The sequence below is a fragment of the Tauraco erythrolophus genome, chromosome 18 (genome assembly GCF_009769465.1).
Source record: "Tauraco erythrolophus isolate bTauEry1 chromosome 18, bTauEry1.pri, whole genome shotgun sequence".
NCBI lineage: Eukaryota > Metazoa > Chordata > Aves > Musophagiformes > Musophagidae > Tauraco > Tauraco erythrolophus.
In genome coordinates, this window is record NC_141482.1 from 1,822,864 (window position 1) to 1,839,452 (window position 16,589).

Sequence of the window (16,589 nt, forward strand, 5' to 3'; positions counted from 1 at the left end):
GAGAGACCTGCCATGAAAGAATGAATTTGGCATGCTCATCGTTTGGGGCCTTGGAGGGTGAAGAGAGCACATGGGCAGGTCTGGCTACCTACCAACACAGAGCACAGCTGCCTCCTTGGGCTTTCTTTCTGACCCTTTAAAAAATTACTCCAGACCTGACCAGAGTAGGTGATGACAGGCATGAGCTGAAACTAAAGAGGTTCAGACTGGATTTCAGGAGAACAAAAACCTGAACCCTGAAGGCAATCATGCAGCAGAAGAGGTTGCTCTGAGAGGTTGTGCAGATTGCATCCCTGGCAACTGGGAAGACACCACTGAGCAGAGCCATGAGCAACCTGGCCTGATCCCATAGCTGACCCCACCTGCTTTGAGCTGAAGATCGGGCTAGCAGCCTCCTGGGGTCCCTGCCAGGGGGTCCGATGGTAGGAACTGAATCCTCCTGTGATCCACTGCTTAATGGACAGGAAATTCATATGGACCTCCTCCCCAGAGAGACTGCAGGCACTGTCATGGTTTTACTGCTTTAGGCAAGAGTAATTGTGGGAATATTAATCTGGACTTAAAACGTCTGTCTTACCCAAAGAACTGTGGAAAGTCTTGTATCTAGTATACCAGAAAGAGGAGAGAGAGCTAACAGGTAGGAAGCTGTTAAGTTGAGAGTACCTGAACTTTTTGAAAATGTTCAGTGATTTCAGGAAGCATGTTTTATGTTCTCAGAGATGAATGTTTCACCAGCATCAATGACAAAGAGTGATGCAGCTCCAGTCAGGGAGTTCCAGCATCCTTTAGGTGTAAACAGAAGGCTGTTGGAAATTGTTCAAACTGCTGTATCAGGGACATAGTGTGTACTCCTCCTTTTGGAAACGAGAACGTTTTTACATTAAAAATTTGTTGGTCTCTCCACTTCTTCTAGACTGAAGGACTTGGCTGCGCTTGAAGGAAAACACTCATTATTACAGAGTGAGCTGGTAGTCGCAAGAGAGAGACTGGAGGAATCGCACCTTGAGAGGGATCTGCTGAAGCAAGAGAAACATGAGCTCACCACGGCCCTGGAGAAGGTACAGTCACCTTATTGCTAGGTAGCACTTGTAGGAGAGGGAGCTATGAGAGCAAAACCACCACAGATGCTGTTTCTGGCAACAAAAGACAGGAACAATGTTGTTGTTATTGGAAAATGGGGATCAGACCACACAGGCTCTTTGGGGTGGTTGGTCCCTACGTGCTCATTGGGAGCGCTGAACTGGGAATAGGTCAGAGAGACCAAAGGGGATGTGGAGTTGCTGCTTAAAGTGGGGGATTTTCCTGCTGCTGTTGTTGAGTTGTTCTTTTGTCTCTTCAGGCAGAGCAGTCAGCAGCAGAGTTGAGAGGGGCTCAGGATAAGCTGAGTGCTGACCTTGCTGATCTGCGTGTGGCAGCAGCCAACATGAGCCGTATCAATGAAGCTCTTGCACTGGATAAAGTGCAGCTGAACCAACTTGTGCTGCAGGTGAGCAGAGTTGCCAAAGGTCTTGCCAGGTGTTTGTCTCCAGCTGCTGCTTCTCCTCAGACTTCCAGCCTTCTGACAGTACATCTGACTGAATATGGAAATGTTCCTTTTTCTGTCCGAGCCAAACCTTCTCCCTAGTAAAGCTTTCGGTGTTGTGTTTCCTCTGTGCTTCTGTGATTGTAGCTGGAGCAAGAGAATGAAGTTCTGTCCGGTAAAGCGAACGAGATGGAGAGAGGCAAGATGTGTGAGCAGGAGAAGCTGCACTTGTGTGAAAGAACAAATGAAGAGCTCCAGGCAGAGAAAGCCCACCTGGAGCAGCTGTTGAAGAGAGCAGAGGAGCAAGAGGAGAGGCTGCAGATAGAGCTGACGACCCTGGCAGAGGAGAAGGAAGAAAGTGAAGAGAAACTCAGTCAGGTGAGACCAAAACCATGGTGCTTCTGGGTGGGCATGTGGCTGGTTGGCTCAGTGCAGCTGTATCTGTTGGATTCTGTAATGGTTTTGTCCAGGAGACACTTGGTAGTGCTGTAGGTCAGGCAGCTTTGTTTCCTTCTGTTCGGAAACGTGTTGATGGCTTGCAGAGCTGTTCTGCCATTCTCTGAGCTGTCCTGTGCTGCTCCAGATTCTTTTACTCCCCCCTGTCAGCATTGGCCTCTTTTTTGGCTTTTGATAAGCTGCAGAGAGATGCCTGTGTTGTCCATGAATCCGAGCGGGGCTACTACTCTCGCCTGTGGCCAAAGAAACAAACTGTGTAGCTCTGAATCCTTTTTCTGGGGCCAGACCCAGGGCTGCGTGTTTCTATTTATGCTTTTGGTTGTGAGTTCTGCACCTTTCAGAACTGTGTGTGTTTGAGCCTCGAGAGCAGGAGAAAGCTGGACCTCAGTGTCTGCTGCCTTGTACCGTTTTGAATGGGAACGGCACCGGGAAATTGTTGAAATTGTATTGTAAGCTGTACAGGCAACAGTGCTCCGGGGGGGGAAAGGAGCTGGGGGTGCTGGTCGAGAGTTGGCTGAACATGAGCAGGCAGTGTGCCCAGGTGGCCACGAAGGCCAGCAGCATCCTGGCTTGTATCAAAGAGTGTGGCCAGCAGGACTAAGGAAGCGCTCGTGCCCCTGTCCTTGGCACTGGTGAGGCGGCACCTGGAATACCGTGTTCGGTTTGGGGCCCCTCGCTACAAGACAGACATGGAGGTGCTGGAGCATGTCCAGAGAAGGGCTACGAAGGTGGCGAAGGGTCTGGAGCCCAAGTCTTATGAGGAGTGGCTGAGGGACCTGGGGCTGATTAGCCTGGAGAAAAGGAGGCTGAGGGGAGACCTTCTCGCTTTCTGCAGCTGCCTGAAAGGGGGCTGTAGCCAGGTGGGTGTTGGTGTCTTTTCCCAAGTAAGAAGCGATAGGAGGAGAGGAAACAGCCTCAAGTTGTGCCAGGGGAGGTTTAGATTGGGTATTTGGAGATATTCTTCATTGAAAGAGTGGTGGAGCATTGGAACGGGCTGCCCAGGGAAGTGGTTAGGTCCCCCTCCCTGGAGGTCTTCCAAAGACGTGTGGACGTGGCGCTTGTGCTGTAGGGGTGGACTTGGCAGTGCAGGTTAACGGCTGGACTCAATCTTCAAGGTCCATTCCAACCAAACTGATTCTCTGGTTCTGTGAATTGCTGGAGCCTCTTTAGGCTTTGAGGAGGAAGATGAGAACTAGGTGATGACACAAGACTCCTTACTCTGGACTGTCTGATTCCGGTGCCCTGGAGAAAGAGCTTGGGAGAATCGTGTCACTGGAGGAGACTCGGGAGTTTGTCGTTGTTTCCATGTGAATTTCCTAATGTACCATCTTGAGTATTATGGGATAACTTGGAGAGAAAGGTTTGTTGCTGATGGTCAGTTCGCTGTCAGACAGTCTGAGTTTTGGGGTAGGTGGTATGTTTGGCAAATCCCCAGCAGAGGTGTTACAGTGAAGACAAAAGCTAAAAAATCATGGTTTATCTTCAAGTTTGAATACCAGCGAGGTGTATTAGACATCTTCTTTGTGTAAGACAAGTAACCGTTGTTGTTGACTTGAACTATTGTACAGTCTGTCATCTCCTTGGTTACATCAGGCAGACTTTCATGAATCTCTGAATGACGCTGCCACCACAAAGGCTGTTTCCCTGCCGAGCATCACCTTGTTGCATCCAACTGCTTCACACTCTGAAGGAGGTGACACTTTGATCTTTTTTTTTTCTCCTAGAAGGAGAAAATGTGTATGTTTTCACTTTCTTAAGAGACCACAGTTGCTTTTGCCCAACCTTTCCTGAAGATTTCCAGCACTGGAAAATTCTGATAGAATTCCCCTCTGCTCTCGTGAGACCCCCCCCTGCAGTGCTGCATTTAACTCTGGGGTCCCCAACATCAGAAGGACATGGAGCTGTTGGAGCAGGTCCAGAGGAGGCCACAAAGATGATCTGAGGGCTGGAGCACCTCTGCTGTGGAGACAGGCTGAGAGAGTTGGCGCTGTTCAGCCTGGAGAAGAGAAGGCTCTGGGGAGACCTTCCAGCACCTTCCAGTGCCTCAAGGGGCTACAAGAAAGCTGGAAAGGGGCTTTGGACAAGGGGTGTAGTGACAGGACAAGGGGCAATGGCTTTAAACTGAAAGAGGGGAGATTTAGATTAGATCTAAGGAAGAAAATCTTCACTGTGAGGGTGGTGAGGCACTGGCACAGGTTGCCCAGAGAAGCTGTGGATACTCCATCCCTGGAAGTGTTCATGCCAGGTTGGATGAGGCTTTGGGCAACCTGGTGTAGTGGAAGGTGTCCCTGCCCATGGCAGAGGGAATGGAACTGGATGATCTTTGAGGTGCCTTCCAAACCCAACCATTCTATGATTCTATGAATTGCAGTTTGCAAGGTGGAAGTTGTGGAAAATGCAGTATTTCTGCATGCAGACACGTAGTCTGGGGTATGTGTGTTTGTTGTGAAGGAGCTGTCTGGTCCCAGGCAACTGAGTAGGGCCTTGCACATCACTTTCAAGTTAACAGTGCCAGGGCCTTTTGGCAGCCCAGCGTGTTACTGCGGTGGAGAGCAGATGCTCTTAAGCTTCCAGCTCGCAGTGCCGGAGCTCTTTCTCCACTGGCTGAGGTAGAAGTGACAGTGGCTGCCTCTGCCCCGAACTCCAGAGAAAGGACTCTTAACTGTGTTTTGTCCCACTTTTAGGTTTACCGCCAGCAAGAGTCGGCCAGCAGTGGTCTGGAGCAGTTGCGCCAGGAGTCCTCTCGCCAAGGGCAAGCACTGGCCAAGCTGTCCAAAGAGAAGGAATTGCTGGCACGTGAGAAGGCTGCCCTGGAGGTGCGACTGGCAGCCATGGAGCGAGACAGACGAGGCCTGTCAGAGCAGCTGGCAGAGGCCAGGTAAGGGCAGGAAGGAGACCCCAGGCAGGACGTTATTTCATGTCTGTGATTATGGAGGTGGTAATGGTTACATGAGGATTTATTGCATCCCATGTGCTTTTCAGTTGTTTTCACCTTCCATGGGCAGAAAACAGAAGAGTCCAGAGCAGAAAAAAACTCAACAGTATGCCAAGATTTGAATGTTGTTTTTGTGACAGCTAAAGTGAGCAAAGCTCTCCTGAGCCTTGGGCACATGTTTATGCCCCCTTGTACATTCCTGTGTGAAGTCCAAAGCAAGCCAGCTTGGCTCCGGATGGCAGCCGGACGTTGAGAGGAGGACACTGCTGTTTAGGCTGAAGCTAGAGGCCTCCTGCTGGAAATCTTGAGGGCCTTCTGTTTCTAAGCTAACTCTTGCTACCTATGGTGCAGGACCTAGAGGTGGTTCCACCACCAGCAGGGAAGCCTCTTTTGAATTCTTGCCGGTCTTCAGAGTTCTTGCCCATCATCGATGTCTGGGTTCTGTATTGGGCACGATCTCAAATATGTGCTTGTTCTCCTTCTTGCCTCGGAGGGGCTGCACTGCTCTTCTAAACAGCAGATTTCTGTGTTTGCTGTGTACAAGTTTCCGTGCAAGCCCTTTCCCGTACTCGGGCGTAGGGATCTTGACCGCCTTCTTACTGGAACAACTCCTGTGGGTGTGAGGAGCAGGAAAGTCATTTCTCTGTGTGTTCCCAACTTGCAGGTCAGTGAAGGAGACCCTGGAATCCAGCCTGTTTGAGGCTCAGCAGCACTCCTCTGAGCTGCAGATCGCCAGGAGCCGGCTGGAAATCCAACTGCACACGGTCACGCAGGCCAAGGAGGTGATACAAGGTGAGCACGTCGTGTGCTTTGTTTTTGGGGATCCCCCTGCCCAGGGCAGACGGTATAAAATCAGCTGTGTGTCCGCCGTGCTTCTGCGGAGTCGGGGGGCTGGAGGCAGATCCCTCCTGCACTGAAATTCCGATGGCTTAAGGTCAGTAAGCCAGAACCATTGTTTGTGTTGACTCTGAATCTTGCCATTTGTCGTGTTGGCAGGGGAAGTCAAGTGCCTCCAAGGTGAGCTGGAAGCAGAGAGATCTCGCATTAACCAGGAGCGGGAAAATATGGCGGGACAGCTCCTGCAGACACAACAGCAGTATGGCAATTCCCTCAAACTTCGGGAAACTGACCATGAAGTTGAAGTGAACCAGCTCCTGCAAGACCTGGTAGGAAACACTGTGCTTCTGAGTTGTTCAAGCAATCTTTGGGGGCTGGCTTTAGAAGAAAATAGCCTGAGCGTGTGAAATGGCAGCCATCCTCTGCCATAGGCCAGACAGCAGAGCCGATAGCCCGTGCTTGAAGGCATGTGAAGACCCACAGAACTATGCTGGGACAGTTAATGCAGCCACAGATTCAGTGTGGGCCTAAGAGGAGTTCAAATGAAGGTTTGCTGCAAAGGGTAGGCTGCAAAGGGGTAGGATCAACAGGCTGTCGTCTACCATGAAGTAGACTGCTACCAGTGCTGCCTACTGCAGTCACGGGAACTTCCTTCCTTTTTTTCTGTCTTCTCATGGTTGACAGAGGTGTTATCTTTGGGCTTGGGGCATAGGGAACAGGCCCCTTGTTCCTGGTACTTCAGTTCTCAGCTATCTTGTGCCTAGGGCATCAGGCTGCTGGTCTCGTTCACACCCTGCAGTCCATCCGCACCTTTTCACTGAACAAAAGGGAGGTAAGCTTTGAAACTAGAGACTCAGAATCAAGAGGAATCCTGAGGAGAGAAGTGCTAGGGAACAGGCAGCTGTCAGAGAGGGGAAGGTAACGTCTCCTTTTCTTTATGGTTGGACTCAATGATCTTAAGGGTCTTTTCCAACCTAAGTGATTCTATGATCCTTCCACCTGCTGACCCTCCTTTTAAGTTCCTTGATAAGTTATGATTTATGGAGGGCACAGAGCCACTGCTCTGCACTGTTCAGGTTGAGGTTTGTGGGAGGGATGAAGCTTTGCTTTTTTTTTTTTTTTTGAGGAGCTTGGCTGGGACTTCATCTTGAAGTCTTTTCCTCCACTCCTCAGGCAAGCGAGCGGGAAAGGCACCATTCAGAGCTGCAGGAGATCCTCAAGCAATGGGAAAAAGAGAAGGCAGAGTCAGAAGGGGAGCACGAGAAGAAGCTGTTTGATATGCAGCAGAAAGTTGCTACCGCACAAGCTCGACAAGAAGAGGAACGAATCAGAGTTGAAAATGCCAAGCAGGAGGTAAAGCCTGTGAAAAGAGAATTTGTGTGGTTTTTTGCAAGGCTAATGCTGTGGAAGATGGCTGGGTATCGGGCTGTGTGGAGCACACCCTTTGTGTTTTCTACATTGAATTTGGTGAGGTGAAAGTGTGCAGGGCTATCTTTGGGACTGGTGCGTGACCTCTCATAGGAAACCAGGCAAAACCATCACCTTTCAGTTGAGATTTTTGTGCTGCTATTGTGTTCTGGCTTTTTTAAGACTTAGAGTATCGTCACAGTTCTCTCAACAGTCCTCTTTTGATATTAACTGATACGTGCTTATAGCCTTAACTCCATTTAAGACCAAACTGAGTTTGGAGCACTGAATGCCCAGGAGGATGTTTTATTTTTTTCTGGAGAGGATGGGTGGGCACCATGGGATTGTTGACCAAAGGAAAAAGCTTTTAAAGCCTCCCCTGAAATATTTTGGAGCAGTCAAACAGAGGTGTCTTCTGGGCGGTGTTTTGAGTCACCTGCTGGAAGCTCTTTTGCGCCCAGACCTCCTGTGCCAAAGCAACCGTGTCCTGCACGCAGAGTCCTCCTTGTGTGCTGCCCAAAGGCCTCTTTGTGCAGACTGCCCGGGGGCAGCAGTGCCCGCAGCTGTGTCTGCAGGTATGGAAAGGACAGGGCAGCGCTCGGAGATGGCAGCGTGTCCCTGGGATGTCAGACCTTTCCCAAAGCCTGTTCAGCACCCTAAAACTGATGTAATTTTCAGCACCCCCCCTTAGAATTGCGGAGTTTTCTGAAGGAACTGCCAGCTGCAGCCCTCTGGCAGCCTGGCGTTTTCTCTGCTGCCAACTGGGTGCAAAAGTGGCTATTGAAAGGCAAACGGGACAGCAGAAGAGGAGGGATCCCCTCAGCAGCAAGGCCCTTAAGAAATGGCACGCATTTTGCGTTAGATGGCTTGGAGTTTGTTGGAGATTCAATCACAGGTGGACCGTGGATGGACCACGTCCGTCCTGCCATTCTCATGAGGAAGCTGTGTCTGCAAGGGGGCAGATAATGTGAAGTTTAAACCCGTCTTCTCTTTATTCCTGTGCAGATCCTGCTAGAAAATGAGCGTGAGAAGAACGCTTTATTAGAGACTCTACACCAAACTGAGGAAGAGCTGACACAAACCTGCCAGCAGGTCGAGCAGCTCAGGCAGGAGCTGGCAGAGGCGCGACAGTATGGGCAGGTGAGCCTGGCTAGTAGGGCAGGTTGGAGGAACGGGCGGTTGGCAATCGGGCGTCAGGTGAGGGAGGCTGTGAGCGCCGGGTAGCAGAGTGAAGGGCAGCAACAAGGCTCTGAGACCAAAGTGCTGGGCCTGAGGAGGCAAGGGCTGGCGCAGGCACGGAAAGCACGGAGCCTGGTGAGCTCCAGAGACGAGCAAGAGGAAGGAAGCAGAGCTAGGTAGAAAAGCACAAAGAAGTGGCTGAATGAATGTGACTTTGAGACAGAAAGAGGAAAAAGCTGAACCTGATGGCAGATCCCAGTAACATGCTCTCCATTTGTGTTTACAGAACATCACAGAAAAGCTGCAGGCAGAGCTGCAGGAAAGTCAGAGTACGATCAAGGCAGTGGAGAAGAGGCACAAGGAAGAAATCCAAACCACCGAAGAGGAAATGAATATCCTCCTTCAGCAGAGGGATGCTCTACAAAAACAGGTGACAAACATCAATAGCTAGTCCAGTCGTCAAACAGGTGGTCTCTCCTCTTCTTGCCTTTCCATTGCAGAGCAGCAGGCTGATGGGGTAATCCCTCTGACCACCATCATAGGGTGGTCTCCATCTCAGCTGGTCTGAAGGAGACTTACTGGTCAGCTCAATCTCAGCTGCTGCTCTGGACAGATGGGCTAGTCCTTTTGTCTCTTTGCCAGCAATCATCAGAATTTATTTCTGTTGGTTTTTAAGGTGTTTTTTCAGATGAACATGGTGATTGTCTTACATTTTTAAACAAGTTGGCTATATCCATTTTGAATCTGGTACTCTCACGATAGGGTGAAATTCAAAGTTGTTCTTTCCCTTTCCTCACAGTACATGATATGGCTGGCAGTGACAGTCTTTGACTGTTTGGTTCTGTTTTACTTGAGGTGGAAGAGTTGACATCTCAGCTAGCAGCCTCTGAAGAGTCTCAGCAAATGATTGTCTGCAAAGCTCAGCAAGATCTGAGTGAGGCACAGGAACTGTCGAGGCAGAAGGCGCTGGAGGTTGCGCACCTCCAGAAGATCCTGGAGGAGAAGAGGAGTCAATGGGAGGAGGTAGAACATCAGAATAAGGAGCTGCAACTGTGCCTGCAGTCCTTGGAGAGTGAAAGGAGTCGATGGGAAGAAGTAGAACGTCACAACGCAGAATTTCAGGCTTCATTGGAGGTCCTAAAGAGTGAAAAAGCCAGGTAAATGAAAGCCTGTAAGACTCTCCGTTCTGTTTAACAGATTCCCTCTTTCAGATCTTTGCATATACAAGTGGCTCTGGTAGCATTTTTTACAAAGCAGAGTTCTGAACTATCCATGCAGATATGTTTCATTCTCTTAATGTTGTGTTTCACTTTCTTTTCTCTTAATCCTTCAATTACAGTTTTTCTGAAGACAATGGCTTTTGGAGTAGTCCTTTCCTTAAAACGAGGTGTTCTTCTGTTAAGTTGGCATGTTAATACTGTTAAATGAAACTTTCAAGCCTGAAACACACGAACTTGCAGTATAATGAGCTACGTAGATCCATCAGCTCCACCCACGATCCAGTAAACTTTAAACATTTGGGATCTGTGTCAGTCTTCCGTCCTGATACTTTTGTTTGGCCGAAGCCATCTTTAAAACCAGGATTTTGAACTAAGCCAGATTCCCCTCTGAGGCACCCAAGAGACAAGAATGTTTCTTAATTGCCATCTGTTTCCTCGTTCCTCAAAAGATGCCAACAGGTGTCTGGAGAGGCTGGAGCAGGATCCCTGCCAGCCTCAACCCTTACAAATGTTACTGACTGTCCAAGGAATGCAAGAAAGAAGAGAGAGGGTAGGTAGGCCACTTCACTTGGTAAAGTCCTGCCAGTCTTCAACACATATCCTCATTGAAGAAGACAAATAAAAGGCAGTGCACTCTTGCTTCCCCTGTGAGGGATCCTGCATCTATATAAGGACCGGAGTGATTCCTCCAAGCCTCCATTACCACTTCTGATATTGGCCTTTGTTTCTCTAGCTGAAAGTAATATGGGTGCTGACAATTCTTATGAAACTCCCCAAAGATCACCTTGCTGTCAGGTGCTGCTGTTCCTACCAGGACATACAAGCTAGGGGAAGACAGTGCCTCTTCATTGTTGACAAAACCTCTCCCTGGAGTCTCATTAGTCAAAAGTAAAATTGTCCTCTTCTCTAATGTCTTCCAGACTTTATGTTTATATTCACATTCCTGTCTCAAAAAACATGGTGGTATTTAGCCAGTAATTCACCTTTTTTCTGTGGAAACAAGCCTGGTGGGCACATGCTTGGGTGTGACTGCTGACCTGGCATAGGACTGAACTAGCAGCTTAGTTGTTCAGACAAACCTCAGCAGACAAAGCAGTTTTCCCCTCGGTGGTGGAAGTCTTAAGACTTTATTAAATGATATACCATGTAGTAATGAGTTGCATGCTCTCTCTTTCAGGCTGACTCTGTCTCTGGAAGAGAAGGAACTGAGCCTCAGAACCCTGGAAGAAAACAACCTTGCCCAGCGCAACGAGGTGTCTCAGCTTCTTTCTGCTATTCACCAAGCCCAGCAGCTCCATTCAGACCACAGAAGAGAAATACAAGAGCTCAACGACCAGGTGACTTACGCACTAGCATCGTCTTCTCCAGGGACATAGAATACCACCTTCAGCTTGTAGACCTCAACTTGTTTCCTCTCCCAACAACATACACTCCTGTACTCTGCCCAGAGACTGCATGTTGAGGTCAAGGCTGGATCTGCTGTGTTCTGCCTATGTTTTCCCCTATTCTGTCCTGGTTCACGGCATTAAATCTCTCAGGAGAAACAGAAGACTCCTTTGGAACTTCTCAGTATCTCCGTTACAAATGTTGTTGTGTTTCTACCCTGTCGGCCACTGCCAGCCACCCGCTCTCACTCTCTCTGACACACCCCCCCCATTCACCTGCCACCCCCTTCATTCCTGAGGTTGGGAAGCCTGGAAATCTGACAGTTTGACCATTCTTTTGGGGATGGGGAAACTTCCTTTTGGTCCCTTAGCCTCCAGATACTTGTTTCTAGCTTATTTTGCTCCGTTTGAATCCTTGGCTTTGTGCTTTCTGTTTGCAGTATGTTTTTTGCTTCAAGTAATTTATCCTTCTTTCCTTCTGCTGCTTCCCGCTCTGCTGCCTCGGCAGCAGCACTGTCCCTGAGGCTCTGTGCATCTGTGTTACAGATACAGTCACTGCAGGCAGTAGTGCTGGAGAAGGAGGCTGGCCTGGCAACTCAAGAGAAGCAACTGCTACGGGATCTGGAGGAGTCCCGAGCGGGCGAAAGGTGCTTGAGGGACTCTTTGCACCTGCTGGAGGCTGAGATGTCTGAACTGCGTTTGAGCCTTTGTAGCACAGAGAACAGGGCAAAGACGCTGGCCACAGAGTGTCAGCGGGCTACCAGTGCCCACTGTGAAGCCCAGTCCCAGCTGGACAAACTGCACTTGGTTCTCCACCGCATGATCTGTGACAGCAGAGACTTAGTCACTTGGAGTTCAGGCAAGTGTGGGCGGCTGGGTTGACAAGTCTATAGAGCACGTATAGGAGATGGAGGGAGGGTGGTTCTTTGTAATCCCGATACGATAGACTTAGTCAGCCTAAACTGAAAGGATGAAGTCTTGGGAAGTCTTGAAAGTCTCTGACATCCCTGCGGAAAGACAAGTCCATGTTTGCACGTGGAGAAATGACCAGCATTAGAATGAAATAGGGCCCAAGTCATGTCAAGTCATAAGGACATATGCATTCTTCCTTGGGGCAGTGCTGACATTAGCGGTCACCGAAATAACACTGGCCTGTGAGACACATCCTGCTGTAATGTGAGCTCTAGGACGACGTCAAAGGCACTGCCACCTTCTATATGTAAAGAGGCCTTGTTTGTTGGAGATCCTTCAATTAAAGCTTGAAACAGAATGTCTTTCTCTCTTCAGAACAGGGCCATGTCTGGGATCTAAGTGTTTCTCAAGCCAAGGACCTCCCAGCAGAGCTCACAGTGGACAGAGTGGCAGCAGCCCTACAAGACCTGCATCAGCACCTGAAGCAGACTCAGCAAGACCTGGTAATGTATGTCTAGTGTACCCAGAAATCCTGTCCCTCCACTGGACTGAACTAACAAGCAGAGTGTCAAAGCCAGAATGGATGTAAATTCTTGTAGGCCAGGTTGGCTTGCTGCCACGGGGAGAAAGGAGAATCATGATCACATCTACCATCACTGTCCAGCTGCCCCATCCTGCCTTGGCTATTTCTGCCTTGGTGTTGGTAGCTCTTTGTCTCCTGCCAGCAGTGGCTCTGTGAGGTGATACTTTACATTAGTGATGGGTGATAGGACAAGAGGAAATGGGTATAAGCTTAGTCAGGGGAGGTTCAGGTTGGATGTTAGAAAGAATTTCTTCTCTGAAAGGGTTGTCAGCCACTGGAATAGGCTGCCCAGGGAGGTGGTTGTGTCCCCATCCCTGGATGTGTTTAAGAAAAGGGTGGATGAACTGCTTAGGGACATGGTTTAATGGGGGATTAGGGACGGCTGAACTGGATGATCTCTAAGGTCTTTTCCAACCTAGAAATTCTATGATTCTCTTACCTCTTCCAGAATGATGCGAGGAAGAAGATACAGGATTTGGAGCTGGAGCTGAGCAAGAGGCAAGCTGAGAGGGACCATTTCAGTGCCTGCAATCAGGAGCTGCAGAAACAGTTGGCTCAAAGCCAGGAAGGTACAGCTTCTCCTTTCCAGCCACTGACCCCATCCTGTCTCACCAGCAGGGATCTCTGATACCACACAGAGGAAAAGTGTAGTGCCCAGAGATGGGAAGAGGAGAAAAACAAGCGTGAGACGTATCTATAGAACTGTCAATGAAAGCTTTTTATAGAGAAAGATCCGGTGGCTCGCAGCACATCTAGCAGTGCTACTGGCGGTACCTGTGCAGAGGTGGTGCCTTTCAGGTCACGTGTCACTGCTACGTAGGTGTAGCTTGATGCCTCACAGCATCCCTCTCCGCACACTCCTGCAAAGAGCCTTGTCTTCATGGACTTCCTTTTCCTCTTCATGGCAGATTGACAGAGCATTAGTTCAGTGTTGAGCTCCTGTGTTATTGCACCCTTTCTTCTGCTTTTCTTAGTTACCTGGTACCTAGTGCGTCTGCATCCTTCTTACCCATTTTCTTGCCGATACTGATTTGCTGTCTGAGCTCACAGCCACAGCAAACACAATTTCTTACTTCCCTGGCCACTTCTTACTTGTGCCTTTGGTAACATGTTCACCTTGGCTTTATCGATAAGTTTTTCACACGTAACCAGTCACCTCTTCCTCTAATCTCCAGGCCATCCCAGAGCCTCCAGGGCTATTAGCCTCTCTATATCATAGCTGGACAGGCATCCCTGCTCCTTTCTCTGTCATTTCCCACTGTCCACATCAGAATTACTTTTTTATCTCATTGTCTTGTTTTCCTTGTCTCAGACTACAGGAACGGGGAAATGTGGGCATTGCTCATTGCCTCCCCCACCGGCTGTCACCTGCTCACGTAGTGCCTTTAACCATTCAGTATTTCGTCATGTTCCCTCTCCTAGATGGAACTGCTGATCATTTTTCAGACTCTGTACAGGAGTTTTCCAGGCCTTAGATCATCACTTTTTCTGGAACATCCATAGTTTTTACTACTTACATTACACGTGATTAACAGCTTATATACTTTAAATTCTGCCATTGGATGGATCCTGTTTATCCCACTGGTCAGTTCTTTCCCTCCTTAGTTCCTGTCTATTAGGCTAGGCTATTTAGTTTTAGTTCCTGTCGTGGCTTAGCCCGGCCGGCAACTAAACACCACACAGCCACTCACTCACCCTCCCCCACCCCAAGGGGATGGGGAAGAGAATTAAAGGGGAAAAGGGAAAGAGACATATGGGTTGAGATAAGAACAATTTAATACTAATAATATATGAATATATAGATAGATAGATAGATGTATAATGATAATGATCTATACAAACAAGTGATGCACAGTGTAATTGCTCACCACCCGGTGACCAAGACCCCTCTCATCCCAGACTAACAATCCCAAAACAGGTAAGTCCTGACACTGCAATCCCAGATGAGCAAGAGGCCTAAAAAGAGAGGGGGAGAGAGAGAGAGAGTACTCTGAGAGTCCGAGAGTGAGAGCCCCTAGAAGAGCAATTGCCCTTCTTTCTGGCTGACCCTCATTTTTAAACTAGGCATGATGCTGCATGATATGGAACACTTCACTGGCCAATTTAGTCTAAGTTCAAACCATAAGGGCAGTTGTGGACCCTTTGTCCTGGCTATGCTCCCCCCCAGCCTGTTGTGCTCCTGCACACTGGCAAGAACGTGGGAAGATGAAAAGTCCTTGATGTCTCAGTGCCAACTATAAACATCAGTGCACTGTCAACATTCTCCTCACAACGAATCCCAGACTAAATACAAAACATAGAGCTCTTCTGGCTGCTAAAAAGAAGAAATTCTGTCCCAGCTGAAACCAGGACAGTTCCTGTCAAGCTGTAGTCCTTCTTGCTTCAGGTCTTGGTAATGGTGTGATGCTCAATTGTTCTTGTCTTGCTGTTGTCCTAGTATCACTGAGTATTTCTTTTCTTCTTTTTCTACCAGTGCACAACATATACCCCTAGCATTCTTTTGGACAAACACCAAAGTGCATCTTCAGGCTCAACATCGACATCTGTTCTTTTCTCTAATGTCTCTTAAGTCTTCTGGTCAATTAACTGTGTCATAGTCAGTCTTCACTTTGCTTTTCTTCCTTTTCCTTTAGGACGCTAGATCTGACTCTCACTGTCTCTGTCCTTGTTTCATCAATGTTGGTTCAACCTGCTGCTAACACTGTGGGTGATGTGCTGCCATACCCTTCGCCCTAGCCTTTCAGCAAGCAGCAGAGCAAACATTTCCATTCTTCTGAACCTTGCCACTTTCATTCTTTTTTTCTCTGCCTGAAAGTTTTCTTTATTTATGTCTGCTTTGAAAGTCCTTGTGGGCTTGGGGCCTGGAAAACACAGACAGGCAGATAAGAAAATGATGTTTTCTCTGTAGGATGCAAATCAGTTTGATTTTGCTTTGCTTTTCACCTTCTTCATCTTTACTGCTGCAGAGACACACATGGAAGAATGCAGGAAGAACTCTCTACAAGCTGCCTTGCAGGAAGAGGCCACTGCTCTAAAGGAGAAGGCAATGACTCTACATGAAGAGGTGGCGTCTTTGGAAAGGAAACTTGACAGCGCTGAGAAGCAAAGAAAGGATGTCCAGGTGAGGCTGGCAGATGCCATAAAGGGCCATATCTTACCTATGTTTTGGCCTTTAGTTAATAAATCTAAGGAGCAACTTTTTCCAGTGGAGAGCTGGTTTTGGGTGGTCTCATACAGGTTCAGTCCAAATCTGAGAAGATAAGAGAGCACGCAAATGCTGACCAAGTTTCCCTCATTTTCCCCTTGCTTCCATTCATCCTTCCTTGTTTTGGGGACTTTTGCTGTCCTGCCAGGCCACGTAGCTGAATTAGCAGGGTCATCACCTTGAGTAGGAGAAGATAGTCCAGAAAGGCGAGATTGTGAAGATGACCGATGTCACAAACTATATGGAGAGACCACTACAGGATCAAAAGAGTAGTATTTATAGCAGTGGTTGTTTTTTGGTTTCACTCTTCTGAAGAAGCAGGGGAAGATGCTGTAGTAATCTAAAACTCAGTTATGATTCAGGGTGTTTATTTCCCTCAATTCTGAAGGTTTCAGCCCTTGAAGCTGTAGTCAAAGTAATTTTCAAATTTGTCTCTATTTACATGGCTTGGTTTGGGAAATTCTTTGTGTCCAAATCTCTATTTTACTCCTTCAGGAAGGAACAGTGGGGTTCTAGAGAATGGTGCCATGAAAACTCTACCCGGTAGAGGCAAGGAGAGAGGGGGCAGCGATCGTTCCCTCTCTCTTCCTAGAGAAGAACAAGAGTCATCTGATGAAGGTAGTGAGAGCCACTGTGCAAGCAAATGCCAGGAGGTGGTACCCCCACAGCAGTGCAGACCTGTTGAACTCCTGGACAAAGGGCGTTGTAAATAGAGCAGGTGTAGATGGGGTCAGGGGGAGACTGGGAAAGTTCTCACAAGCTGCAACAGCGCTGGGGTCGGGGAGCCATCCTGTAAGCCTGCCCGCTCTTCGGCTTTCTTCCCTGGGTGCGCGCTTAGAGGCAGCGTTCCGTACAGGAGACGAGCCTGGACTTTGGAGCCAGTGCAGCTGTTGTTACTTGATCGATATTTTCCCGCTTGTCCATTTACAGTCCCTCCAAACATCCGTT

The 16,589-nt window shown here is 48.6% G+C and overlaps 1 protein-coding gene across 1 annotated transcript in view; it reads left to right on the top strand.

Moving 5' to 3' along the window:
- CEP250 (centrosomal protein 250) overlaps positions 1 to 16,589 on the top strand; it is a 32,199-nt gene that overhangs the window by 9,092 nt on the left and 6,518 nt on the right. The window contains 15 exon segments of the mRNA XM_086623131.1: positions 914 to 1,058; positions 1,340 to 1,486; positions 1,670 to 1,900; positions 4,663 to 4,856; positions 5,578 to 5,705; positions 5,910 to 6,079; positions 6,924 to 7,103; positions 8,163 to 8,297; positions 8,623 to 8,766; positions 9,192 to 9,493; positions 10,734 to 10,893; positions 11,488 to 11,800; positions 12,229 to 12,356; positions 12,885 to 13,005; positions 15,403 to 15,557. Of these exon segments, the coding sequence (XP_086479257.1) occupies positions 914 to 1,058; positions 1,340 to 1,486; positions 1,670 to 1,900; positions 4,663 to 4,856; positions 5,578 to 5,705; positions 5,910 to 6,079; positions 6,924 to 7,103; positions 8,163 to 8,297; positions 8,623 to 8,766; positions 9,192 to 9,493; positions 10,734 to 10,893; positions 11,488 to 11,800; positions 12,229 to 12,356; positions 12,885 to 13,005; positions 15,403 to 15,557 (2,653 nt within the window).